Below are 26,843 nucleotides of genomic sequence, written 5' to 3'. Positions count from 1 at the left end.
TGGCTCAGCTGGAGGATCCAGAGTAACCTCCCCATCTCAGCGTCCGCAACTTAATGACGTCTGCAGAGTCCCTTTGCACCTAAAGCAACACACTCCCAGGGGATTCGGATGTGCACAATCCTTGGAGGCCCCTCATTCGACCAACCGCACCTCCCCTCTCTCTGGCCACCTCGGTGTGTTAAAAAGCAGAGAAGTGACTGTGGGCCAGAAGCGTGCCGCAGCCGGCTCGTATTGGCTTGTAGCAGCTCCCAAGAGCCAGTCGGGGCCCTCTCTTCTGAGTTCTGGTCCAGGGACGTCCCCTGGTAGCATGGAATTGGCCACGTGGCATCATTCACAGCACGGAAGTCCGCACACGCTGTGATCGGGGCTTTTATCTGGGAGAGCCTGTTGTTCCGCATCTGTCAGCACGGCACTGGCCGTGGCCGCTGCCGGGACTGATTGCTGCTGTCGTGTTTGCATGTGCCGGGCACTGCGCTCAGTAGGCATTTTACATGGACTGTCTCCCCATTTGGGATCTTTGCACCGCTCCTCCTGAGTGTGGGATGTATTTTGTCACCCTAATGAACAAGAATTGTCGTGAGACCACAGCTGGGTCAGCACGGACAGGAGGTGACCCAGCCACGGACGTTCTGGAGGGGGACTGCTGGTCCCCATGGCGGACTCCCCTTTGGCCTCCACTGCCCCAGTCAGGTGTCACCAGGCCTTGCGTCATCAGGGGACTTGCTCCAGGGCATACGGCTAGACCGTGACAGGACGGGGGCTTGGACCTGGGCCTGCGGGAGGCGCAGCTACTGCAGATGTTCCTGCATCCCACGGAGGGTGTCCCCCAGCCTGCTCCCCACTCAGGGCAGACACACAAACTCACCTTGCCTGCAGGTGCCCGTGTGGATCTGCTTAGGGTTTGGAACGAGTCTCCGAGCTTGCCCACGGGAGCCTGATTCCTGGCTGCACGGGCCACTGAGCTGGCTCGTTTGTTCCAGAGATTTGCCCAAACTCTGCCCTGGGCGAGCGGCTGATGTTTCATCGATGACTTGGCGGGGGGCGGGGAGGTCCTCTGCAAGACCCGGATCTCCGTGAATAAGGGTGACCTGCAGTTACACCTGCCGTGCGTGCGTGTGTGTGCGCGCGTGTACATCTGTGTGGCTCAGGATAAGAAGGTGGGCATTCCTGCTTGGGGAGAGGCTCCGGCCTTTGTCAGCATCCCTTGACCATCAGGGTCACGGCCACTTGGAGCAGGGAGCTGTGAGGTCAGGCAGGGGATGGACGCAGCATTTCCACCTCGGGGGTGGCCAGTGGCAAACCTGAAATACCGTCATGCTGTGGTTTCAGCATGAGTCAGACCCCCGGGCTCAGGCCCTGGCCCCACACCCGCTATCTGTGAGCCTGTGGGAGAGTTTGCCCCCTCGAGCCTCGGTTTCCTCACCTGCGCCACAGGGATGACGACACTGACGGTGCCAGCTTCCCACCGTCGATTCACGAGGACTGGCAGAGCCAGCCCATGCGCGGGGCCTAGCGCTGCTTCCAGCGCCTGTCACACACGCTCTTGCCATCAGCACATCTGCTGGAACCGGGCGTGAGGGCAGCACAAGGCTGAGTGGCCAGAAGCCTTGAACTGGTGTGTGGATCAGGAAAGGCCTTGCTCCCTGCACGGTGCTTTGTAATCTGGTTCTGTCCGAGGTCAAGGCTGAGTGTTCTCTATCATGGCTTTCTGCCGTTGGCAGGATGTGCAGTGGTTAAACCCACAGGCTTGGAAGCCAGGCTGTGGGTTTAAATGTGGTCAGTTGATGCGAGAGCTCGGGGTCTCAGTTTTTCCCTTTGTGAAATAGACACAGTGTGGCCCACCTCGTAGGGCTGTTGTGAGGGCTGATGACAGATTACGTGGATAACAAGCGCGCAGTGTCTGGAACAGTGCTTGGGGAGCACCCAGGCAGCTCCACCATCATGTCTCACCACTCACCTCTTCCCCACTCATCCTGGCCCCTTCCCTGATCCCGAATAAATTCAGATATGTGTACAGTGGAAGCTCTCCCAGCCACCAGTGTCTACCCAGCAAAATAAGCGCCTGGGGGCAGCAGTGTCTGTTTCAGACATGTCCCCCAGGTGACCATTTCCAGTTTGGTTTTACACACAAGGGGTTCAGCTTGGCGCATCCCTCAGAAGGCCCCGCAGGGTCACAGGGTAGAGCCTGCAGGACAGCAGGCTGGGGCTCACATGCTGACCTGTACAGTGCTCTGAAATGCTGCAAGCCAGTGACTGGACCTTGCTGTCCTGTTCTTCTCGTTGCAGGCTGCCAACAGCTACCTGCGAGACCAGTGGTTCCATTCTCTGCAGTGGAAGGTAAGTCCTGGCTCTCTTGCTTGTCGGAGGCGCTGTGAGGGCAGAGGTCTCTTGCCTTCCAGGCAGCTCAGCCCAGGAGCTTTGCTCCACTGTTTGGAAGCCCCCCACCTCCCTCTTGGATGGTTGATACCTTTCCCCTTTGCAATATCAAAACTGTGTTCCTACCTGGTTGGCCCTTGACTTTGCCCAGGAGCCTTACAGCATTGTGCCTGCTTCTGAAAGCATCTTAGAACCACTTGCTCTCAGGACAGGGGCTCACCAGAGGGGCTTGGGGAGGCAGGACTTCAGGGGCTCAAGGTGATGGGTTGACAGTAACTTTCAAAGGAGGCAGCAGAGGTAATTTATCAGAGGTGTAGAAGCCCAACCATGTTTTCTGTAGGCTTCACTTCCTTTCCACCATCTGGTTCTTTGGCCTAATTTCCCAGTTCTAGCTCTACATAGGACAGCCCCCGGCCTTCTAGCACATGTGATGAATTAGCCCCCAACTGGTCGCATTCAAGACACTGGGGCCAGATCCACGAGAAGGGTCCTCCCAGCACCCCCCACCCCCACCCCGGGGAGTCCACGGTCTGGTCCGTGGCTGAGGACCCTCGCTCCCTGCCTCCTGGTCTCTCCCGCCTTCTGACCTTGTAGTTTAGAACAAGCTGTGACAGGTCTGCGGCCTCGCAGAACCCGCAGGGTGTGGCTAGGCGACTGGTGCGTGTCCTGAGTTGTCATCTTTACAGTAAGCTGGCACGCGGTAGGGGACGAGCGGCTGGCCCTGGGCAGGGTTGGAGGCCATGTGCCGTGTTGGGATGACCAGAGGGACACTCGGCATTCTTCTCGTGCCTCTGGAGGGGCTCTCGTCACAGCTGGACGGAGGACAGAAATATAACCCTGGAAACTTGCATTCCTGGTCCCAGAGGGCCACTCCCTCTTCCTGACAGCTGCAGGTCCTCTTGTTCATGCCTGTGCGGCCGTCTCAGAGGCTGAGCGTGAGTCTCCAAGTTGGGGCCGCGAAGGGAAAGGACTGGCATTTACTGAGCACCCACTGTGTGCCTGGACCCTGAGGCTGGCTCGTCACGCGGCGGCCTGTTGGGCTGCTTGCTGTCATTGCTCCCACTTCCTGTGCCAGGACGGGGAGGCCCGACTGGAGCCCAGCTCCCATAGCTGGCGAGGGCATGGGGCAGGGTTCAGACTCAGGTCTTTGCTGTTCCCCGGGGGTTCCTGGACGCAGGCAGAAGGCGCCGGGCGGCAGCTCAGCGGGCAGGTGGCACGTGCCTGCTCACGGAGTCGGCAGGTGCTGCTGAGAGCTTGATTTCTGCAGGGACATCGTCCCTGAGGCCTGGCTCTCTGCGGCCAGGAGTGTCCCGGGACAGGCAGGACATACGTCAGGAGCTGCCGGGGGCCACCTGGGAGGTAAATGCCAGCGCAGTCAGGAGGGAGGGAGGAATACAGGCCTGGAGCAGTGGTGGCCAGGGGCTCCCCGCAGGAAGAGGCCACTTCACTGCCATGGACAACGGCTATCTAGAGCCTTTCCTCTTCTGTTCTTCACGCGTGTTTCCTTGTGAGTCCGCAGTGCATGATTGCTTTGCTTTTTCTTAGCTCAGGACGGGCTGGGAAGTACTTGGAGACATACTGGCCACCCGACAGTTTGGGGGAAACACCTCTTTGAAAAGGTGGCCAAGATCAGTGTCAAGGAAGAGGCGGTCTTCAGTGGGTTCCACGGAGCTCTGTGTTCCGCCTTACCCTGGTCCGCATTTTCTTCAACCACTTACTGGAATTTCTGGGAGCACCTAAAAAGCAGTGCTTGTGAAATGTGTGAATATTATGCAGCTACAAGGGATGACTAAGAGGGTGGGCATAGAAAGCCGAATTTTGGGAGACAGTGCCAGCCAGAAGGATGATTTAGAAGTGACAAGCTTGAAATGCACACATTCAGACAGCGAGGATTGCATGTGGGGTTCAGACAGTTGATTGAGCAAGTATAGAACTGGGGATCCCTGGGCTTCCAGCAGTTCTCGTGAAAACCTGGATGTCTGCACTCAAGTTTGGTGGTGTGTGGTTTTTTTATGGTTGTTAAATCTAATCAGTTAAATTCTTAAAAAGAAAAGACAGCAAGCATCCAGGAACCTCAGGGCAGGGTGTCAAGGAATCAGCAAATGCTCAGCAGTGAGTGGCCCTTTTGCCAGGTGGTGATGACCCCTGTTCTCACTGTTTCAGCATTTGCTTGTGTCTTAGGCATGTGTGAGATGCTGGCAGTTTTTCCCTGTTAACAGCCCCCACCCCCACCCCCAATAACGTAGGTATGCTGCCACCAGGTGGCAGTGATATCTCAGCATCAGCAACCTAATTTCTTGTGGCTCTTTGCCCCTCAGTTTTGATCAGATTGGAGGGAGGCATGCTCTCCTTCCTTGTAAAATGGCAAAGAAACATAAGGTGTTTCTGAGGTATTGCCGGCTGGTGAAATGAGTTGGGACCCAGATTTGAATTCTGGTTCTATAGCTGACTCATCTTGTGGTTTGCATAGATTCTAGTAAGTGTTCGTTAATTCAGATGCAGTTACCGAGGACCTACAACACACAAGGCCCAGCTAGGCGCTTTCCTGTTCATTCTCATTCAGCAAATGAAAAGATTCAGAGAGGTCTAGTGACTTGCCCGTTGTCACACAGGGGATTTTAGTACCGATCCGTGGGGCTGCCCTGCCTCCTGCTTGATCCAGCCCTGCCTGATCCTTAGCTTTGGCCTCTTCAGCCCACTCAGGATGTGTCCTGTGTCTTCTGCCTGATACAGCCACTCTCTCCTCCGTATTTATCACCAACCATTTTGGGTTTTGGGGGGCTTTTTGTATTTTTTCTTTCCTTTTCTCTATCTTTAACTAAAAAATTAATTAATTAATTTAAAAAATTTTAAAAAAAAACAATAGAACATCAAAATTAAGGACTTTAGAGCCCACAACCTCAGCTTGAGTTTTTAAATTTTCTAAATGTTGTTTATCGTTTTCTCTCCTGGGCGTGCTGTAGCTGCAGTGAACCTACAGAATACCTTTTCTGTTTGTAAAGAATGCTACCTCCTACATGCTGTGTTCCCATTGCTTTATTGAGTTTTTATCCCGTTGTACTAAGACCTCCAGGGCATTCTCCACAGGTGTGATCGTGGCCCCAAGGGGGCTGAAATTAGTATTTTGGGGCTTAAAAAACCTTAGGTTATTCCAGTGGTGTGTGGCCTTCCTGGTTCAACCTACTCAACCAAATCTTATTTTCTAGAATTTAATTTCAAAGGGATCAGGGAAAATGAGGGGAAATGTCTTAAAAGACTCCTTCGGGGAACGATAATGGAAAAAAAAGCTTGAGAAGCACCGCTCTAGAATCCGTGTCCAGTTGTGATGTGGAACAAGGCAGTGTCTGAGTAAATCACCTGGGATGCTCTTGATCCTCTCTCCATCTGGGGGTCCCATGGTGCTCGTGGCCTCCGCTCTGAGCTCCAGTGCACCCACGGGCCATCACAGCCCGTGGGGAGCACTTCCTCCGCGCTGGGCACTGTGTTTTGAGCGTCATCTGGATTGACTGGTCTGTTGTTGTTGACGTTTGCATGTGAGAGAATCTGAATCTGGTCCCAAGGCCCCCAGAGGGGACAGGAGTTTGACCCACAACATCCTGCACCCTCCCCCGCCCTCCTTCCCTGCCTCTCCTCTCTCCCGGCAGCTCTGCTCTTCCTCCCGGCCTCCCGCCCTTGGGCAGTGCTGGTCAGGGAGGCCTGGGGCCGACGGGAGGATGGCAGGAAGCCTGTGGAATGGCAGCGCCGGCCCCTCCCAGGATGCGCTGGAGCCTCGCACACCGTCCTCATCCTCGGGGCTCCCCAGAGGGCCAGCCCTGTGTGCTTGGGGTGGTTTGGCCCCTGAGGCCAGTTCCTGGGGGTGTGGAGGCGTAAACAGCTGTACTGAGTGAATGAGGCCTCATTTCTGACTCAGATGCACCTTGGAAGCCACGTCCTGTGCAGACAGGCCCATCCGTGTGTGTCAGGCTGTGAGCGGACAGGCCTGTCTGGGTGTACGAGGCCAGGAGGGGACAGGCCTGGCTTGTGTGACAGAACCAGAGTGTGCTTCCGGCTGTGCGGGTCCGGGGTGTGTTTCTAGAGCTGTGGGAAGACAGGCCTGGTTCGAGGTGAGAGGCCCAGGGGCTCCGAGCTGTGAGGGACAGGCCCATCTGGGTGCCCAAGGCCCTGGACGATAGGCCCTGAGTACCTGGCCAGTAAGGTGCCCCCTGAAGGAGCCCCAAGAAGTAAGAGATGCCTGCTTCGTATCTTGTAGCCGGTGCTTGTGGTGCTTCCAGCTCTGAAAAACGCCTTCTCACTTCCTGAGAGGGGTTCCTCAGCCATCACACGGAAGTCTTGAAAACCAAGATGATTTTCTCCCTGGGGGAAGCTGGGCCACCAGCAACAGCCCCGGGGGCCAGCCGAGCGCCAGGGTGGGGAGCGGACTGTGTGAGACCAGAAGCTGCCTGTTTTCCTGTCGCAAGGCTGCGGGGCAGAGGAATGCACTTAGCTCCGCGAAAATCCCAGCCCAGGTTCACATCCTCTCTGGCCGGCTGCCCTGGCCACACTGCCGCCTTCTCCCCAGGTCCCTGAGCAGGGTTTTCCAAGCCCCTGGGGCGGCCACAGCGACGTGGTCACCCGCATCCAGGGCCCTGTCCCTCCTCTATACAGAGTAGGAGGGTGGAGAAGAACGTGGGGTCCGTGCATGTGTGTGTGTGTGTGTGCGCGCGCACGTGAGGGGGTGACTGTGTTTTGCGTGCATTGGGTGTGGGGTGTGTTTATTTGGGCCTCAGTGTTCTCCTCTGTAAAATGGGGAAATCACTAACCAGCATCTTGCTCGCTGGGTTGGTGTGAAGATGGGCTGCCCTGCGGGGGCATCACCGCATGCACCCTAATCAGAGCAGCTGGCGGGTGGGAGCAGGCACTGGCCTCTGCAGTGCCCCCCGCAGGGGGTGTGTCTGTAAGATCCCAGGGCGTGGGCAGTGTGTCCTCAGAGGGCCCTGCCTGGCGCAGGCTGTGGGGTGCTCCTGCTGCTAGGCCCGCCACAGCTGTTCTGCAGTGTCTTCGCCACCCTATCTTGTGGATGAGGGGACTGAGGGGACGAAGGCCGTTGTCAGTGGCGGCTGCTCCCAGTGGTGTCACAATCTAGCTGCCACATCGGGCCCTGGACTGAGCCCCCACTAGGGTCCACGGTGCACAGAGGAGGAGCTGGAGGTGCAGAGTGTGGGGCTGGGAGCCCGGGTTCTCTCTCCCATCGGGCCGTCCTCTTGGGAAGGCTGGACCATCACCCCCATTCCCACGCAGGGAGAGAGGCCCCAACGATGGCAAGGTTCCTGGGGAACCAGGTCAGAGGAACCAAAGGCCCTTGAGCTGATGCCCTCCCCTGAGGGGGAGCTTGTGGGGGGAAGGGTGGGACCCTCCAGTGGGTGCCGTCACCCCCAACTCTGACCTTCCTTCTGGACCCTCCTCCCTCTCCCTCTTGGGCACGGAAGCCCTTTCCTCCTGGGGGAAGAGCCACTTCCAGTCCCGTAGCCGCGGCCCCTGGACTCCCTCCTCTGCCCACTGCAGACCCCCCTGAGCGTGCAGCCCCCGCACACGTGCTGGAGCCTACGTCCAGCCCTGCCTCAGCACACGGGGCAGGTGGTCTCACCACCCTCCACGGGAGCTCCTCCTGTGCCGCGCAGATGCAGCGCCCTGCACATCACCCTGCCAGATCCCCGCAGCCCTGAGGAGGGGCTGCGGCCTCCTGTGCCCCCATTTCACAGATGTGGAGACCAAGGCCGAGAGGCTCAACCGCTTGCTCAAGGGCCCGCAGCTATTAAGTGGCAGAGCTGGGGTCTGGGCACAAGGTTGATTCCAGAACCTGGGATCGGAACCGCTGGGAACGTGGCTCCCCTGCACACATGCGTGTGCGCACACGCTGGCAGTTGCTCCCTCACACCTGTGGGCTTGTGCTCCTGACCCGCCTGCCGCCTGTCTGTGCGCGTGCCTTGCGTGTTGGGGGCTGTGGTATTTTTGTCTCGTGAGGCATTTCATGAGAGCTTTCCATTTTTCTCTGAGTCTCACAGACGTCACCGTGAGGATTATGTGAATTAACCTCTGATTTGGCAATCCCCTGCTTCTCGTGGGAAGGGCCAAGTGCCCTGCACGCACACTGCACACAGCGGACCACCTGGGCCCGGGCCCAGGCCCGGGGAGGTCAAGCTTGGGACCAGCCACTTATACATCTGCCCAAACACACCGTGATACCCGTGTCCCCAGATTCAGGCATCAAAGCTGTGTTACCTGACCTCGCCTTGCTCCTGGCCCCACTTGGCTCTGGGCCACACCCTCCCCTGTGGCTCCTGCTGGGCTCACAGTGTCTGGAGGGAAGACAGGGACCCCCGTTTTCACCTCCTGCCATTTCCACGGCCCGTCCCTCCTGCCCCCGACCCCCCACCCACTCCCCTCTTTCTCTGCCCTTTTACCACGATCGTGAAAACACCTTTACAACCACATCAAGGGCAACGACTGCTCTGCTTCCGCCAGTCCCCACCTAATGGCAAATTTCACTCCCGCAAATGCCCTTCCAGCCTCGTCCACCTTTGCACGGACCTTTTGGCAGCTGTGGCCAGGTGGAAGACGGCCCTGCCAGCACAACGCTGCAGCTTAAACATTTCAGTGTGTGTCCCTCACGTCTGGAGAGGTCGTGGCATAATTGACCAAAGGACCTGCTGTTGGACATTCGGGTTGTTCCCCCTTTTCTCTGTTATAGGTAATGCAGTCATGCCTGTCCGCTGTAGCCAAGCTTTTACTTCTTTTGAACTGTGTTTTTTAGGGCAGATTTACAGAACAATGGTTACCAGGCAAAGAGTAGGGTGTGTGTGTGTGTGTGTGTGACTCTTTTCACATATTGCCCATTTGCTCCCAAGAGAAAAAATTTTGTCATGCCTAAGGGAAGGGCTCTGGGCCAGACTGCCTGGGTTCACATCCTGGGTTTCCTGCCCACAGGCTGTGTGACCCTGGACTAGCTACTTTCCTCGGTGGCCTCTTCTTCCTCCTGAGTAAAGTAGAGGTCGTAATAAGACCAAGCTTGTCAGGTCCCGTGAGGGTTAAATGGGTTCATACAGTAAAGAACTTAGAACGGCACCTGCCGTGTGCGTCAGCCTCGGATCCGTGTTCATTCTTCTTCTTTATTGATCAAGGCCTCTTTCCCTTTGTGTAGAAAAGGTCCCTAAAGACTGGGCTCCAGAGGAAGGGAGGCACACGCAAACAGCACGCGTGCCACCAATGCCCAGTGCACCCCTGACAGGCATCACGAGTCAGTCGCTGCAGGCTTTTCCCCTGAGGCAGAACTCCCCTCCACCTCGTACCTGGTGGTCACCCTGAGTTAACAGAGGGTGCGGAGGCGTCCCCCCGACCCCCGTTTTAGTGACCTCCTGGACCTGTGGAGACCGAGTGTGACTGGGAATCCGCGTCCGGTCCCGTCAGCTCTGGCCTGTGTCTGTCCGGGGCTTGTTCCCGGGGGCCTTCGCTGCGTTTCCTGTTCCCCGCGGCCTGGGAAGGGCGTGAGTACCAGCCATCCCGCCTCTGAGCAGGAAGGTGACTCAGGGAAGCAGGGCAGGGAGAGGCAGGAGCCGGCCTCCCTCCCTTCACAGGACCAGCCGTAGGTCTGCTTCCTCCAGGTCGCAAAGGCAGGAATTCCGTGCACATTGCTTTCTGGCACTTGGTCAAAGAGGGCTTTGTGGCTTCCTAAGAGGGATCAGAGGGATTCCGCAGACTGTGGCAGGAGGGGCTCTCCCCACGAGGCAGGGGGCCCGTCACAGTCCAAGACTTCCGGGGCGGGGGGTGCTGTGGGAGGTGCGGCTGGTGGCGGAGCCGGGCCCCGGAGAACAGAGGCCGTCACGGAGGGGAGTCCAGCCAGGCCACTTCTGCACCTACGCTCAGCGGAGCCCGAGGGAGGCCACGGGGCCCTGGCTGCCAGTTCCCCAGAGGGGCCGTGGCCTCCAGCGACTCCCAGCCACGGCTCACGGCCCTCAGTGGGTCATCGGGGACTCTGTAACTGATCACAGGGGAGGCTTCAGGGATTGAAACTAACAAGTGGCAGAGGGCAGGGCGGCCTGGGGAGAAGAGCTCATGCTCGCGTGGGCTTTCTGTCCAGTAAACGGAGAGAACAGTTACTAGGTACCTGCTTGTATCAGGAGCTCTGGTGTGTGCTCTCCTGCAGTCTTCTCAAAGTCAGGCCCATCTTGAAGGAGGAGCTGAGAAGACAAGGGGGCTTGCCCACAGCTAGAACCAGACAGAGCTGGGATTCGAACCCAGGGTAGTGGGTTGCCAAGGCCTGCCCCCTTCTTCTGGTGGGAGGGGGCACCGCCTCGTGCCTGGAGAGGGTGGGGGCGTGGACGGCGTAGCCCCGTGTCTGAGCCCACGAAGGCGGGGGAGCCCCCGGCGAGCAGCAAGCCCTTGCCGTGGTCTCCACTTTCCCCAGCCAGAGTTCTCTTTGGAATAGACATGGAACATTTGGTCTTTTTTAAAAATAAACGTTTCATTAACGGAGTAACGTACATAAAGAAGAGCACACAGATCCAAAGAGTGCTGCTGGATGAATTCTCACCGGTCCTCCCAGAACTGATCTGTGTGAGCACCTCCCTGGAGGGCCCTGGCTCCCCCACCGCCGGGAGCCACTCTCCTGCCTTCCAGCAGCAGGGATTTGTCGCTCACAAGTCTGAACTTCATGTAAGCGGAATTGTACAGGCTGAACTCCTTTGTACCTGGCTCCTTCGGCTCAGAATTATGTTTATGAGATTTCTCTACGCAGCATATAATATCCCGTGTGGCGGTAATTTATTCATTTGTTTTGCTTGATAGTGTTCTGTTAAATGAATAAACTATAAATTTGTCCATTCTGTTACGGACAGATGTTTCCAGGTTGTGCCTGTTATGAACAGAACCATGATAAACACGTCTCTTGGTGAACATACGTTTACATCTTTTGAGCACAGGCCATAGGGCAGGCAGAGGGTCCCATTTGGGGGACGCTGCCTGGCAGTTTCCCAAGGTGGTCCAAACCAACTTACACCCCTGCCAGCAGTATGCACGAGTACCAAGGCGGGGCGTTTCAAAGCACATTTACTAAGGTTTTCTTTAATAGTGAAAAGGTAAAGAAAACTACAAAAATTTCCCACTGTCCGTAAACACCCGTTAACACATTTTAAGTTTAAAAAAATGGAGCTACGATTGAGACATAAGAAAATGCACACATTTATCTCTTGGGTCTGGTGGGTTCTGACTGTTGGGTTCACATGAATCACCACCGCTCAACTTCTCATCACCCAGGACAGCTGCCTCCCGCCTCCTTTCCAGCCAGTCCCTCACTCCCCAGATGCCTGCTGTTAGCATCTAAGACCAATGAGTTTCACACGTGCTCGGTAATTCTGAAACGTATGGAAGGGCGCAAAATACATAGTCCCTCCTCCCTCAACTCCATTTTCCCAAAGGCAGTCCTGTTAGTCTCGCATGGGCCCTTCAGAAGCTTTTTATGAAAATTCCTTATAAAACACCGCACATATTTTATTATCCACACCGGGTGTTCCTTGTTCCTTTACCCTTTAATTACGTATCATGGTTGAGCTGCTACAGGAGCTCATACAGCACATTCAGATCTGCTTTGTTTCTTTATATGGTTTTGTAGTATTTCACTCAGACAGGTCGAGCCAGATGGGACTTGAGATCTTTCAGTAAAACACTGTTGGAAAGCTGAGTTTCTGCGAGGAAGGACAGGCATTGCTGAGCGCCCGCCATCCACAGGCCAGGGGCAGCGAGAGGTACCTTGTACCTAATCCTCACCCCTTTGGGTCCTTCTAACCATCCCACTCGGAAGGTCAAGAACACAGAGCTTGGGGACCTGGGTGGAATGACCTGTCCAGGCCACAGGGCAGGAAGCAGGGGAGCTGGGTTTGCAGCGCATCCCTGGGACCCCAGGCCTTTCCCTGCCCGCGGCTGCCCCAGCCCGGGCCTGGGGACATCAGACACCCGAGCATCCCCTGCAGGACGGCCTTCCCTGGGCCTCAGGAGTGACGCGTGACAGCCAGCTCTCCAAACAGCCAGAAGAGAAGTGCATTTGTGGGTTGTTTCTCTTTTCCAGACGAGGAGGGGGACCAGGGCTCCAGCCTGTCATCCCACGCACCCTTTGACGGGGCTGATGAGTCACCACACCACACAAGGAAGTTTTCCACGTAAACGCTTTGTGGGTGAACTTGTTTTCTGCCCTTTAAGGCAAATTTTTTTTTCTTCCTTTCTCTTTCTTCAAATAAGTCTTTAAAGCGTAAATGGGAGGCAGTCTCTTGACCAGGAAGACCTCCTGTTCTACAGGAGTCTGTAGGTCCCTTCCGCGGCTGGGTGGTGGGCAGTGAGCCCCTCGAGCTGGGGATGCTGGGCAGCTCTCAGGGGCCGTGCGGGGGCCAGCCTTGGAGGGGAGGGTGGCCTGCCGTTCTGGGTTTGCCTCCGAGGCTCCTGCCCGCCTGTTGGCTCGGAGACAAGGCCAAACAGAGCCTCCAAAAAGAGCAGCACCTGTCCCCATAGAGGGATTAGGTCCTCACCTTCTGGTGATCAGAAAATCCCCAGCAGACAGCCAACTCTCTGGATGGAAAGGGGTTTGGGAGAGAGACTAATTGATCAGGAGACAAGGGCAGAAGCGCCCTGGTGGCTGTCGCCTGCATCCTGCCCCCTAGAGGACCCTGGTGCCCTCTTAGACCCCAAGAGTGGTTTTGCAGAAAGCTCTGAAATGCACAGGGAGCCCCTGTCCAGGGTGCTAAAGCCACCCAAATGGAGTCTCCTGACCTTAGCAGCAGGAGGCCATGGTGGTTTGTGTCCAGCAGGGACCAGGCAGATGCGTGGATAAGACCCTTTGGCAGAGTGGGCTGAATCTGACCCCTGGGCTGGAACAGACGTCTGAGAGTGTGTGGACCCTAAAAAGCACACCCAGGAGGTCAGGGGCCAACTCAACGTTGGCCGAAGGTGGCGGACTGGAGCAGACCCTTGGCGTCTGTTGGCTCTCGGAGCCTTTGTCATTGTCTGCATTGAACTTTCCGTCTGGGACAGTCTTTATTTCTCTCTGCCATGATGGACCCAGGGGTTTTGAACCGTAGGTCAGTGGTTCTCAAAGCGGGGTTCCCAGACCAGCAGCCTCTACACAGCCTGGAAACTTCTTAGAAATGCAAATCTTTTGTCTCATAAACTGGAAGGTGGGGAAAGAGGAGAGGGTAGCAAGGTGTATTTCCCACGCCCTCCAGGTGATTCTGATACACATCACAGTTGGAGAGCCACTGCAATAGCTTGAAGAAAGGGGAGACCGCAGCAGACATTTATTGAGTACCTGCTGTTTTCCGGCCACCTCGTCTGCTACCCTATCAGTGTCCCTGAGAGGTAGAATTGTGGCCCCATTTTGCAGACTAGAGAACTGACTCTCAAGAGTAAATAACTTTCCCCTGTATCCAAGCCAGAATTCAGACCTGGGCCCGAGCCTCCTCTGTGTCCTTTAGGCCCTGTTGTTGGGTCCGTCTCTGCTGTGTGGGCAACTCCAACTTCACCACCGTGAACTCCCGCCAGGCCCCACCCCCGGACTCCGTCTTGACCTTGGCCTGTGTGAGGGGCCTTCTTCTGCAAGGAAGGAACAGCCCCCAGTGAATCCTGCCTCCCCACAAGACCCCCTACTCGGGAAGGCAGCAGTATGCCTCCCCCACTTGATTAAAGCACACCTTCATCGCCTGCCTGGAACAGACATTGACGACCAGCTGCAGATGCGTTAGTTAGGGAACTGGATCCTTTTTCCAGGGTGCTCATAAATTAAGGCCCTTTGTGGCAGCAGCCGTGGCCCCAGCCCAGAGGAGGCAGCCCGGCAAGGACTAGAGGCTTCCCACACAAAGGGATGAATGGGTCGGATGCCTTTGAAGTACTGCGAACACTAGATAAAGTTCTTGGTCAAATAAACAGTGGAGGCCCCTGTTGAGATGCTACCGTCTGAAGGGGAGCACGGGAACTCCTTATTTGGGATAGAGGTTTCCCTTTATCGGGCCCAAGGGAAACAGCCCTTGTGCTGCCTTCTGCCTTTCAGGGGAGCGAAACTCTCGCTCGGGCCAGCCTCTCCCACACTGCAGAAGAAGAACAGCCTCTGGTACCGTATTTGCATTTTTTAAAATTTATTTGGTGAGTTCTCACAATCAGGGGTGTTTCCTCAGAAAAGGGCCTTCCCTGTTACAGATTAACAAGCGGCCCCCACCGCAGTCTTCAGGATTTGGTTTGGTTCTGCACGGGGCTCCTGGCACCAGTAACATTATCTACAGAGTCATTACAGGAAAATAATAGGATCTTCTTAAACAGAATGTTTTAAAGGTGGGGTCTCACCCATGCCGTGGGTCGAGTTTACAATTAAGGAGAAGCAGGACGTGTCTCTGGGTGTGTGAGAGCATAGGTGGGGAGGGGGGAGCAGGCTTTGATCTTGGGTACCATGAAAGTATGTGCTGGACCGTGGGGGGCCACCTCGAGGCAGGCAGTGGCCCCTGGAGAAGAGCTCTGCGACGCAGAGTGCCTGGTAAGGGACCGGCTGTCCATTCAGGGCAGTGCCTGGTCGCTGATGAATGGCAGTTACAGCACCCGATGGCCGCTGCCAGCAAGAGCACCCAGAGGATTTGCACAGAGCACTGAGGTCAGGTTGGGGAGGACTCCTGTTGGCTTGATTTTTCACTTTCTATATGTATATGATACCTTTGCCCAGTAATGTTTGAGGTGACTTACAAAACACACCGCATGGGAAAATCTATACTAATTGATGTGGGGCCACTTCCACCAGGCGTTAAGAGAGAAAAAGCAAGATGCAGAGATCCCTGTATAATGTGATACCCTTTCTGTAAAACGAAAGGAGGAGCAAAACAACAAAAGCCCTAGGACCAAAAAAACCATCTCTCTATATATTTGCATTTGATTACATATGGCCGTGGAGGAAGACCTGAACTGACAGGTACAGGGGTTGACAGACTATCTGGCCCGCTGCCTGTTTTTGTAAATAAGAGATTTGGGGGGGACCCAGCCCCGCCAATTCGTGCTACAACAGCAGAGGGTGGCCAGAAACCCCTGTAATATTATCTGGCCTTTACAGAAAATGTTTGCCAACCACATGTCATGGTTTTAGCACAGATTCTCGGGTCGGGGAGATGTGGTGGACGGCAGAGGTGAGGTTAAAAAACAAGCCAGCGTGTATGATGTGGGCTAAGTTTATGTACACATTTATGCGGGGGGCGCATGCGCACAGAAAGAGGCGCCGTGGAGCGGTAGTCACGGATACAGATGTGCAGGCAGCGGGCCCGCACTGCCAGCTCTTATACACTTTATCACTTCCTTCTGAACACTGTTCTCTACGATTCTAATTTTCCAGTGAACATGTATCATTGCAGAACAAGGTAGTCTACTGGAAAACTGAAAAGTCAAAAAGAATAGGATCTCAGATACTTTCCAGCTCCTTCTAAGAATGTGGGATTCTGACTAATTGAAGGATTCTGTGGAAGGGACACCACCACCTCCAGGATCCCAATTTCTGAAATCTTGGGTATTTGTCTCTTGATTTCTTTTAAATTAAATGTACAATACACAGCTATGGCTTCCTGCAACAGTTTGAAACATTTCAGGGAAAGCTGAAGCTCTTCCTCGGCCCCTTCTTTGGTCCTCCCTTCCCCACCCGTGTGTGTGCAGCGTGTTCGTGTAAATATATGTGTACACGTGTGTATTTGCTTCTACACTTGACATGGCTCGTGGGGGTGGAAGCCACCACAGATCTTTATTCCTTTTAACTGCTGTCTGGTGTGGTCCTGTGTGTGGCCGTGGTTTGTACAGGCATTTCCCTATCGATGGGCATTTAGGGATTTCTAGTCACTTTTAATTTTCTCAGAGGTTAATTATCTTTAATCAATGTCCTACTCACTCAATAGCTACCATTAATTGAGCACCTATAAGGCTCAGCATGAAATATCACATTTAATCTTGTCAACAGCTGCAAGAGACAGGTGCGACTATTATCCCCATTTTACAGTTGAGTAAACTAAGGTTCAGAGAGGTGGCATAATTTGCCTGAGGCCGCACAGCTTCTAAGTAGCAGAACAGAAGTTCGAAGGCAGAGGTGCCCCACTCTACACACTTGCATTGCCTCCACCTTTTGGTGATTGTGAATAGTGTTGTTGTGCCATTGGTGTTCAGATATACTTTACAACATACCAACGCCCGCATAACCCAGGTACCTAGGCTCCCCCCCACCCCCAGCAGCCAGCAGGTGAGATTGGCCTGGGGTTGGACTCTGTCCTTGGAATGTTGTTAAGCCTCCCAAGCAGTTCTTATGCGTAGCCAGGATGGAGGACCCTGAAACAGTTGTTTGGGATGAGTTTGGCTCAGTGCCCAGCTGTAGGAAACCCTGGGCTGTCAGCTGGCATAATGGGCGTTGCCAGTTGTTGGCTGATACGTGACCCTCATAAAAGGAAGGAGAACTGCTAGGGAGAGTGTGCAGAAAAGGGAACCCTCCTACCCTGTTTGAGGGACTGTAGATTGGTGCAGCCACTATGGAGAACAGTCTGGAGGCTCCTCAAAAAACTAAAAATAGAGCTACCGTATGACCCTGCAGTCCCACTCCTGGGCGTATATCTGGAAAAGAGGAAAACTCTATTTCGAAAAAATAAATGCACCCCAGTGTTCACAGCAGCAGTGTCTACAATAGCCAGGACATGGAGGCGACCTCAGTGTCCATCAGCAGAGGACTGGATGAAGATGTGGCTCAGATATGCAGTGGATATCACTCAGCCGTAAAAACAAACGAGATAATGCCACTTGCAGCAACATGGATGGACCTGGAGATGATCACACTAAGTGAAGTCAGTCAGACAGGGAAAAACAAATGTCATATGATACTACTTATATGTGGAATCTTAAAAAAAAAAAGATACAAATAAACTCATTTACAAAACAGAAACAGACAATAGAAAACAAACTTACGGTTACCACAGAGAAAGAGGCGGGGAGGATAAACTGGAAATTTGGGATTAATATATACACATTACTATATATAAAATAGGTAAACAAGGACCTACTGTATAGCACAGGGAACTGTATTCAATATCTTGTAATAACCTATAACGGAAAAGAATCTGACAAATTTTATATATATATATATATATATATATATATATAGACACCACACACACAAAACTGAATCACTTTGCTGTACACCTGAAACATTCTAAGTCAACCATACTTCAATTTAAAAAAAAAAAGTAAAGGGAACTCTGTTTGCTCTGAGCTGGAGCCCACCTCTTGACGCTAAGCCATCCCTGCGCTGACAGCCTCCTGAATCCTCCTGGGAATTCCCTCTGCAGCTTCTCTGGGTGTCCACGTGGCTCCTTGCAACATCACTGACGTTGCAGGTGCCCAGGTATGCAGGCGGCACAGGACCAGGGGCTTCTGTGCTCAGGCGATCAGCTGGGGGCAGGTGTTGAGAGTGGACACCAACTTTTCCAACCCCGAGGGAGCAAGAAAGAGACAGGAGGTCAGGGTCTCCCCCAGGAAGAGAAAACCTAACCGATTCCAAGCTGAGGTTAAGCTGGGAGAGACCGCTGAGAGCAGGGGCCCCGGCTGCCACCTCCGTAAAATAAAAGGATGGGAAATGTCAACTCTGAATGGCTGAAGCGGAACAGCAGAGTGACCAGGAGCCAGGCTTCCCGGGGTCCACCTTGCTTTGCTGCTTACCAGCTGTGTGAGTTTCCCATAACAGTACCACAGACTAGGTGCCTGAGAAGAACAGAAATGTATCCTCTCACAGTTCTGGGGCCCGAAGTCCAAAGTCAGGGTGTTGGCAGGGCCACGCTCCCTCTAGAGACTCTTAAGGGAGTTTCCTTCCTTGCATCCTGCAGCGTCGGGTGGCTGCTGGGCTCCTCAGCGTCCCTCGGCTGGTAGATGCCTTATTCCAGTCTCTGCCTCCACCTTCACCTGGCTTCTCTCCCTGTGTGTGTGTGTCTTCACCTGGCCTTTTTATAAGGACCCACCCTAATCCAGCAAGACCTCCTCTGCACTTGATGGTGTCTGTAAAGACCTATTTACAAGTAAGGTCACATCCACAGAGGCCAAGGGGTTAAGCCTTGGACGTACCATTTTGGGGGACATAACTCACAGCACCAGCTGTGTGACCTCAGGCAAGGGAGTAATCCCTCAGTGCCCCCTTCTCTGTGTCATGGGGACAGAGCCAGCATGTCTGCCTCCTGGGAAGGAGCTTCTCTCTTATCTGGAAGCTGCTTGCAAATGCAGACTCCCAGGCCCCACCTGGCCCTACCGAGTTAGAATCTGCCTTTTAGCAAGCCCCCCTGCAGGTGGTTCCTGGGTTTGCAGCAGGCTGGGAGGGTTAAAGGGTTTGGTGTAGTAGCTGACAACAGTGGAAGCACTTCATACATGTTGGCCATTATTTCTGATGCTTATTCTCCTCCCTTTGACAAATACTGAGAGCACCTTCGATGTGCCCTCAGCGGTTCCAGCCACCACACGGAACGGTGAAGAAACAGACAAGGCATGGTCCCTGTCCCCAAGGAGCTCAGTGAGGAAAACAGCCACCTAAAATTTTCTCAGTGCAGTCAGCCGGATCCATGGGATGATTGGATTTTGCCAAGGGTGCAGCAGGCCCTAAGAGCCAGGCAGGGTGTGGTACCCACCTGCAAGCCTGGCACCAAGACCAGTTCATCTCCTCACCCGTTGGATGCGTGGTTGCCCAGGCAACCAGCTGATGCTCCAGAGACGATGAGCGGGACACTGTGCCCGAGTTTCTGCTGTTTCCTTGGAAGCAGTAATGACTGCAGGGAGACCGCCTCCGGTGGGCACTTAGGGGGCAGAGTGCCAGGCTCTTCCCCTTCTTTCAAACAAATTGCCCGTCTCCCCAGGACCCAGCTCTCCAGGCAGATGTCAGCTAGACGCCCAGCTGCAGCCAGTCTGGAACTGCCCCTGGGCTCAATTTTCCAATTTAAAGGGCTTCTTGTTCATTTTAGCAGGAGGCGGCATCATCGATCAAGGCAGAGAAAGCACTCAGGTGTGCCTCTGAGCGGCATGGTGGTCGGGGACTCGGGCTCCAAAGCTACACCTGGGTCCCAACTCCAGCTCTGGCTCTTACTAGCTCCTTGAATTAACCTCTCTCAGCCTCAGTCTTCTTATCCGTAAAATGTAGCTAATTACACTGCTCACATTGTCGGGTGGTGGGTGAGAATTTTTAGTGTGCCCCCCCAGAAGCACACTGGCTTGGCAGCGATGGTGTGTTCACCTAGCACATTCATCCACAGCCCCAGCGAGTCTCGAAGGAGTGAGGAGGTCAGAGACACACCCCCCCCCCCCCCCCCCCGTCTAGGAATCAGAGAAGCCAAGGAAGGCGCCCACTTGGTCATTCTCCCTGGGTGTGCAAAGGACATTTGAGGACAGCCCCCGTAGGCCTTGGAGGGAACGTCAGAGGAGCTGGGCAGGCAGGCAGGATGCCACTCACATACTGGCCCCGGGCATAAGCGTTGCCCAAGTGACGGGAGAGGCAGTGAGCGCGTCGCTGGTCCTCTGGGGCATGGGTGACAGAGGGGACACTAAGACTTCAGAACAGCCTACCCAGTAGGACATTCTGCAGTGATGAAAACGTTCTCTGTTTGCACCGTCCAGTGTGGCAGCCTCTAGCCACGTGTGGCTGTCGAGCTGCTGGAATATGGCTAGTGGGACCGGGGCGCTGGAGTTTTAGTTGTGTTTCATTTTAATTAGGTTCTGTGTAAGTAGCCACATGGGGCTGGTGGCTTTCCTTCCGGGCAGCACAGCTTTGGGACGTCCCCTGGAAAAAAGTTGTAAAAGCCAGCCCCGCTCCAGCCGGCTGCTTTTTCTCATTGGCTCCAGGAGCGCCCGCGCGGCCTCTCCTTTAATGATGGGCGGGGGGGAGCATGCGTGCTGGTGTGAGCCCGCGCCTCGGAGGCTGCTGCAAGCGGCGGCGCGGCAGCCCCATCACCGGGAGGCGTGCTTCCAGCACATTCTGAGTCACGCCTCTCCTGGCGACGGGCACCTTCCCGGCGACAGCTCGTCTCCTGTGGAGAAGCCGCCGGGCTCCGCTTTCCCAGGCCGGAGAACCGGTGCGTCCGTGGTTGCCTCTGCCGGGGGAGCATCTGCTGGAGAGATGGCGGATGTTGCCCAGGTAACGCCCCCTCCCTGATAAGCAGAGGACAGGAGTGGAGCGGCTGGCTCTGTTGTTTCGGGAGCGGGTGGGGCTTAGTCTCGGATGCCGGGAGCCCTGCAAAGTCCTGCTGCTCAGGACCACTCACCCACAGGACTTGGTGGGTGATAAGAACGAGAGCTGCTGTTCAGCCAGGAACAGGGCTGAGTGTTTATATGTATCATCTCGTGGAACAGGCATGGCAGGCCTTTGATAGTGGTAGTTTTCATGCCACGCAGCTGGTGAGGAAATAGGGTGCCAGTAATAGCCTGTAAGTTCCGTGGGCACTGGGATCTGTCTGCTTGCTCACCATGGGTATCCTTGGCCCTTAACTCGGCGTTTGGCACATCATACTAGATGATTCCCAGTAATTGTTGTTGGATGGTTGGATAGATGGACAGATGATGAATGGGTGGATGCAGTAGAGCTTCGATTTGAACTGAAGTCTGCTGATTGCAAAACCTGCAACCACAGAGCCATACTGCCTCTGACTTTGATGTCCTCCACCTGCCTGGGTTGGGGTTTTTTTTTGGTTTTTTTTACACCTTAATTGAGGTGTAATTTATATGGCATAAAATTCACCTATTGTAAGTGAATGATTTAATGATTTTAGCAAATTTTTAGAGCTGTGCGACCATCACAATGCAGTTTTAGACTATTTCCATTATCTGAAAGATGCCATCATATCTGTTTGCAGCATAATCCCTGTTGCCGCCTCCCAACCCCAGGCAATAACTGTTGCACTTTCTGTCTCTATAAATTTGCCTTTTCTGACATTTCATGTGAAAGGAATCCTCCAATAAGTCTTTTGCATCTGTCACCTAGCATACCTAGTGAGGTTCAGCCATACTGTAGCATGTACGAGTGGTTCCGTCCTTTTTACTGCCAAATACTATTCCGTTGTCTGGATGTACCACGTCTTGCGTATCCATTCATCAGCTAATGAACATTTGGGTTGTTTCCAGTTTGGCGCTATAGTGCTGCTTTGGACATTCGTGTGCATATCTTTATGTAGAGTCTGCTTTCATTTCTCTTGAGTAGATTTCTAAGAACAGAATTGCTGGGTCATAGGATAAATTTATGTGTAATGATTGAAGAAACTGTCAAGCTGGTTTCCAGCGGTGCTGTACGCATTTACATTCCCAGCAGCAATGCACAGGAATCCCATTTCCTCCGTGTCCTGGGCAACGCTTGGTGGTACCGGTCTTTGGTTCCGGCCAGCCTGGTGGGTGTGGAGTGGTTCTCTTTATGGCTTGAACCTGCGTTTCCCTGCCGGCTCGTGGTCTTGAGCTGCATGTCACTCTTACTCCTCGGCTGGGTGGGGTTTGACCTTTCCAGCCATGGGTTAGCAAACTTTTTCTTTAAAGGGCCAGAGAGCAGATGTCTGAGGCTTTGTGGACTGTATTTGAATCTGTTGCATATTCTTTTCTGTTGTTGGTTTTTTCCCCTTCACAACCCTTAAAAAAATGTGAGACCATTCTTGGCTTTCTGGCACAAAAACAAGCAGGGAGACAGTTCCGAGGTTCCTATCAAAGGACTCCAGCCGCCCATCCATTCCGGACATGACAAGAGTTCACCCGCCCCTTCTGGTGATGTAGGCTCAGTGGAGGGACCATCTAGCAAAGCCAGGGGCTGGGCTCCTGGGAGTCAGGGTTCCAGGGGCGTCCCCAACCCAGCCCCACCGTGATTCATCGCCAGATGAGCTCATCAGAGCTCCTGGGATGAAATGTGCTAATTTGTCATCCAAGGCGGAGTGGCTAGGCCCCCATGGTCCTGGACAGGCCTCTCTCTGCCCTGTGGCTGCCCTGTGCCAAGGCTCAGAGCCTCTTCTGGGAACCAGTCACCTGCCCACACCCATGACCACGATGTGACAGCTGCACTACCCACCTGCTGCTCCCACCAGCTCTCAGAGCCTCAGAGACGTGTCCTAGCCCTCCTCCCAGGCCATCAAGCATTCTTGACACCTTCCTCACAGCGTCTTTTGGTGAATCTGCTCCCCCTCTCCTCCATCTGCACTGGCCTTGACCCATGTGATAGAACGAGGGAGACCTCTGGGGTTCACCTGAGCCAATGTGTACTTGTGAATTGTCCCTTTCTAGCTGTGTGACCTTGGGCAAGTTGTGTCACCTCCCGGCCCGTGGTCGTCTTGTGTGTAAACAGGATACTGGAGGCTGTGGCAGAAGCTGCAGGCGCCCCACCTCTAGACATCACTCTGCCCTGAAGGCTGCTCACTGTAGACATGGGTGACTCTGCCCCAAGGGCATGTCTTTTCCTGGCTGTGGGAGCACTTTGGCCTGGGCACAGGGCAGCCAGTAGTCCAGGGAGCTGGTGGGTAAACGGCGCAGCTTCCTGGCTCCTTGGGTGGGTCAGCTCTAAGGTGTGAGCCACACTGTCTCCCAGAGGCCGCACAGTACTCGGCCTCCTCCCCACGGTGGTAGCGTTGCCAGTTGCCCAGTCCTAATGCTTGATGATGCCCTGGTGATTTACTGCCTTCTCCTCCCAGTCTCACTCCCCACCCTGCACGGATGTGTCCTTCATCACCCCCAAATAAATAAACCATCTGCACTTGGGTCCTTGTCTGAGGTTCTGCTCCCAGGGCCTGTGGCAGGTCCCCACTTCTGGGGTTACTGTGAGGGTGGAGTGAGATGATGCCCAGACGTGCTCAGCATGGTGCCTGGTGGGTCATAGTACGTGCTTATTAAACGTTAGCCCATGCCAGCCCCTGGGAACTTCTGGTTTTGAATGCAGCCTCTGTGGCCACTCTCCTGGGGATGCCTCTTAAGCAGGGGCTTGTGGGAAAGCTGTGGTCCTCTCCAGCCCGCCGAGGGGGCTGTGTCTGTGAGCCTGAGGCTGGGCGCGCCTGTGGAGGGGCTCGTGGGAAGCTGCTGTGAGCAGGTGGGGCCTAGTGGGCCTTTTCACCTGGCCCTTGCTGTCTCGGAGTCTCGGCAATGTCATCCGAGTCTGGGGACCTCGCGGTCGCCCACCCCCATGGGTGAAGTTTAAACGAGGGCAGGCTGGCCCAGTGTTCACCAGAGGTTAATGATGGCTATTTCTAGGTTGCAGGATTTTTGAGGCCCTTTTTTCATTTATCCTCTCCTTTGTGCTTTTTGGTATGGTTTACATTTCTTACAGTGAGCATGCCTCGTTTTCACAAAAAGAATGAAGTCATTATTCTTTCAAAAGTAAATAACTTGCAGCTGATTAGAAGAGCGGGCGCTTAAAGTGCAGACCGTATTCTGATCTAGAATCTACTGTGGGAAGACACGGCTGTCGCCCTTGTGGTTTTCTTTGGGGCTTAATACATGGCACGTTTCTGTGACCATTACACGGTCATTTAAAAGTTAAGCAATTCTCTGGGCACAGAGCAGAGCCGCCGTGTCCAGGACTCAGAGGAGCATTCATCTTCGGGGGTGGGGTGGGTTCCTGCCTTGGGAAGTGTCTCTGCTGCCTTAGACTTCCGGGCACTCTGCGTTTACATAGACCCGGCCACGCTCCTGGAGGGCGGCCCCGGCCGACAGTGACTGGGACCAGGCTGGTTAGGGTCCCAGGGAAGCCTCGGGGGCTGGGTGGGCGCGCCCCGTCATGAAAGTCATGGGGTTCAGCAAACGCCTCTTGTCACCATCATCTCCATCAACGGTGTAACACCCTACCCCCTCCCCCGACAGAAGCTGCCGTGCATCTCTCCCAGCCCTTATAGGATCTAAAATGAGGGACAAGTAAATGTTTCTACTCTTTTCCGGTTCCCCACTTGACAAAAACTGTGCTGTCTTCACGTCAACAGCTTGGGGGGTGGGGGGAGGGCGGGAAGTGGCGGAGGCAGTGTGTGGAGGGAGAGAGAAGGAAGAAGAGAAGGAGGGAGAGAGAGACAGACTACACAGATTTACATGAGAAAGATCTGGGTTGATGAGGGGGAAGTAAACTGAGGTGTGAGTTACCGAAGTGGGTGATAGTGGTGGTGATGGGGTATGATTCGCAAGTAAGGGGCTCCGGAACATTGTGGAGTGTGAAAAAGAAAAAGGGAGAAAGAAAATGGGATGCTGTCTGGGTCACTGTGGGTTGTACGTCTCATTCCTTTAAAATTTTTCAAGAGACGAGTTGAGTCTCTGAGCTCCCTTTTTGTCACATGGTTCTGCTGTTTGGACTATGCTTTTGGGTATAACTCCATATAGAGAGGGGACCACGTGGGTCCAGGATTTATCAGGTTTACAGATTGGAAAAGGCCACGGGGTATTTTCATGCATAATTTACAGAAGAGGAAACCGAGGCTCAGAAGGTGAACTACTTTAAAGGAAGGGCCGGGTCTGTCTGGTTCCGAAGTCTGCCTGCTGTTCCACCACGACGCCTCACATAGCACAGTGAACTGCTCCGTTTGGTGCGGAATTTGTCCCCCAGATGCTCCATCTTAGCCCTCGGGTTCCAAGACCCTTCGTAATTCTTAACTCAGAAACGAGGTGGTCGGGGAGACGCTGGCGGCCCGCGAGCTTCTCGTTGAGCCTCAGGGGCCAGCGGGGGACCCTCGCGTCTTCCTTTCCTCATTCAGACTTTGGCTCAGAGATTGTGACGTGTCACCCAGCTGGCTGCTGGCTCGGTGACGTTAAAATTAGGTTTTCCCCAAGGAGCAGAGCACTTAATGAAGGAGTTTATCCAGTTAGGAACAGAGACGCCCAGGCAAGTGGGGCAGCAGTGGGGCAGGCCGCCACGGAGCCAGAGCCAGGGGAGCGCTGGCTGGGACCTCAGCCTTCACAGAGGGCCTCTGTTTCCATGATGTCAGAGGGCGGGACCAGCCCCGCCTCTCATGGAGGGAGCAGCAGCCCCTGCCCCAGCGGCTCACAGGCCCTGGATGCGGAGGTGAGCAGGCACCCTCTCACTCCCCAGGTGGGAGCTGAGCACCATCTGGGCTCAGCTCCCACCTGGCTGGAGCTGAATTCCAGGCCCCCCCAGCCTGTCTGTCGGGGGTCTTAGCTGAGCACACTCTCCAAGGGGACCTCTTAGGATCAGGGTGAGCAGAAACAGTGCCTTCAGCACAAAGAAAGTACCTTTGTGGACCCAGAATGCTTCTGCTCTGATTGCATTTGCGTACTTGGGGAACAAGTTTGGCAGAAGATATAATCTGAAGGAGAAATATCTTCATTGTTTTTTAAAAATCATTGGAAATGGAGTGGAAGTTACTCTTGTCGTGCTCAGGAGGCCTGGCTGTCTGCAAACACAGCCTTCAACTTGGGGCAAGACTCTCCCTTCTCTGGGGTGGGATTCTGATGGGATGGGGGAAGGAGTCCAGACTCTGGGCCTTTCGCACCTGGTGCATCTGATTATTTGATCGTCTTGTGTATTCCACCCCCGGCCTGTCGATAACTCGTGTGGGTCTCTTTCTCTTTCCCAACCAGAAAAAGATTTACAAATACAAGAAAGTCCTGAGTAACCCCAGCCGTTGGGAAGTGGTCTTGAAGGAGATCCGAACTCTGGTGGACATGGCCCTGACGTCCCCCCTGCAGGATGACTCCATCAACCAAGCCCCGCTGGAAATCGTCTCGAAACTGCTCTCGGAGGTAACACTTCCCCTTGGCTTGAGTTCACACTGCGCCGCCCCCCTGCCCACCGTGAAGTTGCCTCCCTTTACCTCCGCTGAGCACCACTCCATGCCAAGCGGCAGAATCGGATTCGAGTTTGCGTTGTCTCTCCTTTGCGGGAGGAGGTGAGCGGTCCCCCCGCGATGGGAGAGAGTTGAGAAGGAGGTTTGCCCCCAGGACTTCCCGCTGAGCCATCCGGGGGCGAAGGGAGAGTGGTTGCCGCCCGGATTGGGGACAGGACATGGCGGGTGCGGGTCGTGGGCCCGAGCTGAGCTGGCGGTGGTGATGATGCCAGCTGCTTTCAGAACTCTCTAGTCACTCCCAAGCGGGAGCCCATGCGTGAAGCCCCCCAGACTGCCCTTCCTATACCCGTGGCGTTGGCCTGCCTCTGTCTGCCCCCGCCACGGCACCAGAGGTCCAGGCGCACATGGCCTTCTGCTCTGATCATCCCCCACAGCCCATAGCTGTACTTCAACTCTCACAGGATATTAAAAATCAAGAGATTTCACAACTACATAGGAATTTCCAAGTTCTCTTCAAAAGCCATCAGAAAATCCAGCAGCAGTCCACCGCTGGTTGCCGTCAACTTTGCTGGGCGGCCCCACACTTTGAGTGTGTGCCGGGTACCAGGTGCTGTTCTGGGCACTTGGATGAACAGTCCCCTGCCCTCCTGGAGCTGCTTTCTGGCAGGAAAGACAGTG

At 54.6% G+C, this 26,843-nt stretch overlaps 1 protein-coding gene across 2 annotated transcripts in view; it reads left to right on the top strand.

Moving 5' to 3' along the window:
* The window catches only part of CMIP (c-Maf inducing protein), a 222,890-nt gene that overhangs the window by 146,667 nt on the left and 49,380 nt on the right, over positions 1–26,843 (top strand). Inside the window, exons 3-4 of one of the 2 annotated variants that reach the window (XM_057711372.1) lie at positions 2,287–2,337; positions 25,960–26,121. In XM_057711372.1, the coding sequence (XP_057567355.1) occupies positions 2,287–2,337; positions 25,960–26,121 (213 nt within the window). The remainder of the gene's footprint in view (positions 1–2,286; positions 2,338–25,959; positions 26,122–26,843) is intronic. The other variant, XM_057711373.1, reaches the window with a different exon arrangement.

Source organism: Hippopotamus amphibius, chromosome 16 (assembly GCF_030028045.1).
Source record: "Hippopotamus amphibius kiboko isolate mHipAmp2 chromosome 16, mHipAmp2.hap2, whole genome shotgun sequence".
NCBI classification, from domain to species: Eukaryota; Metazoa; Chordata; class Mammalia; order Artiodactyla; family Hippopotamidae; genus Hippopotamus; species Hippopotamus amphibius.
This window is presented reverse-complemented; position numbering and strand designations above follow the sequence as displayed.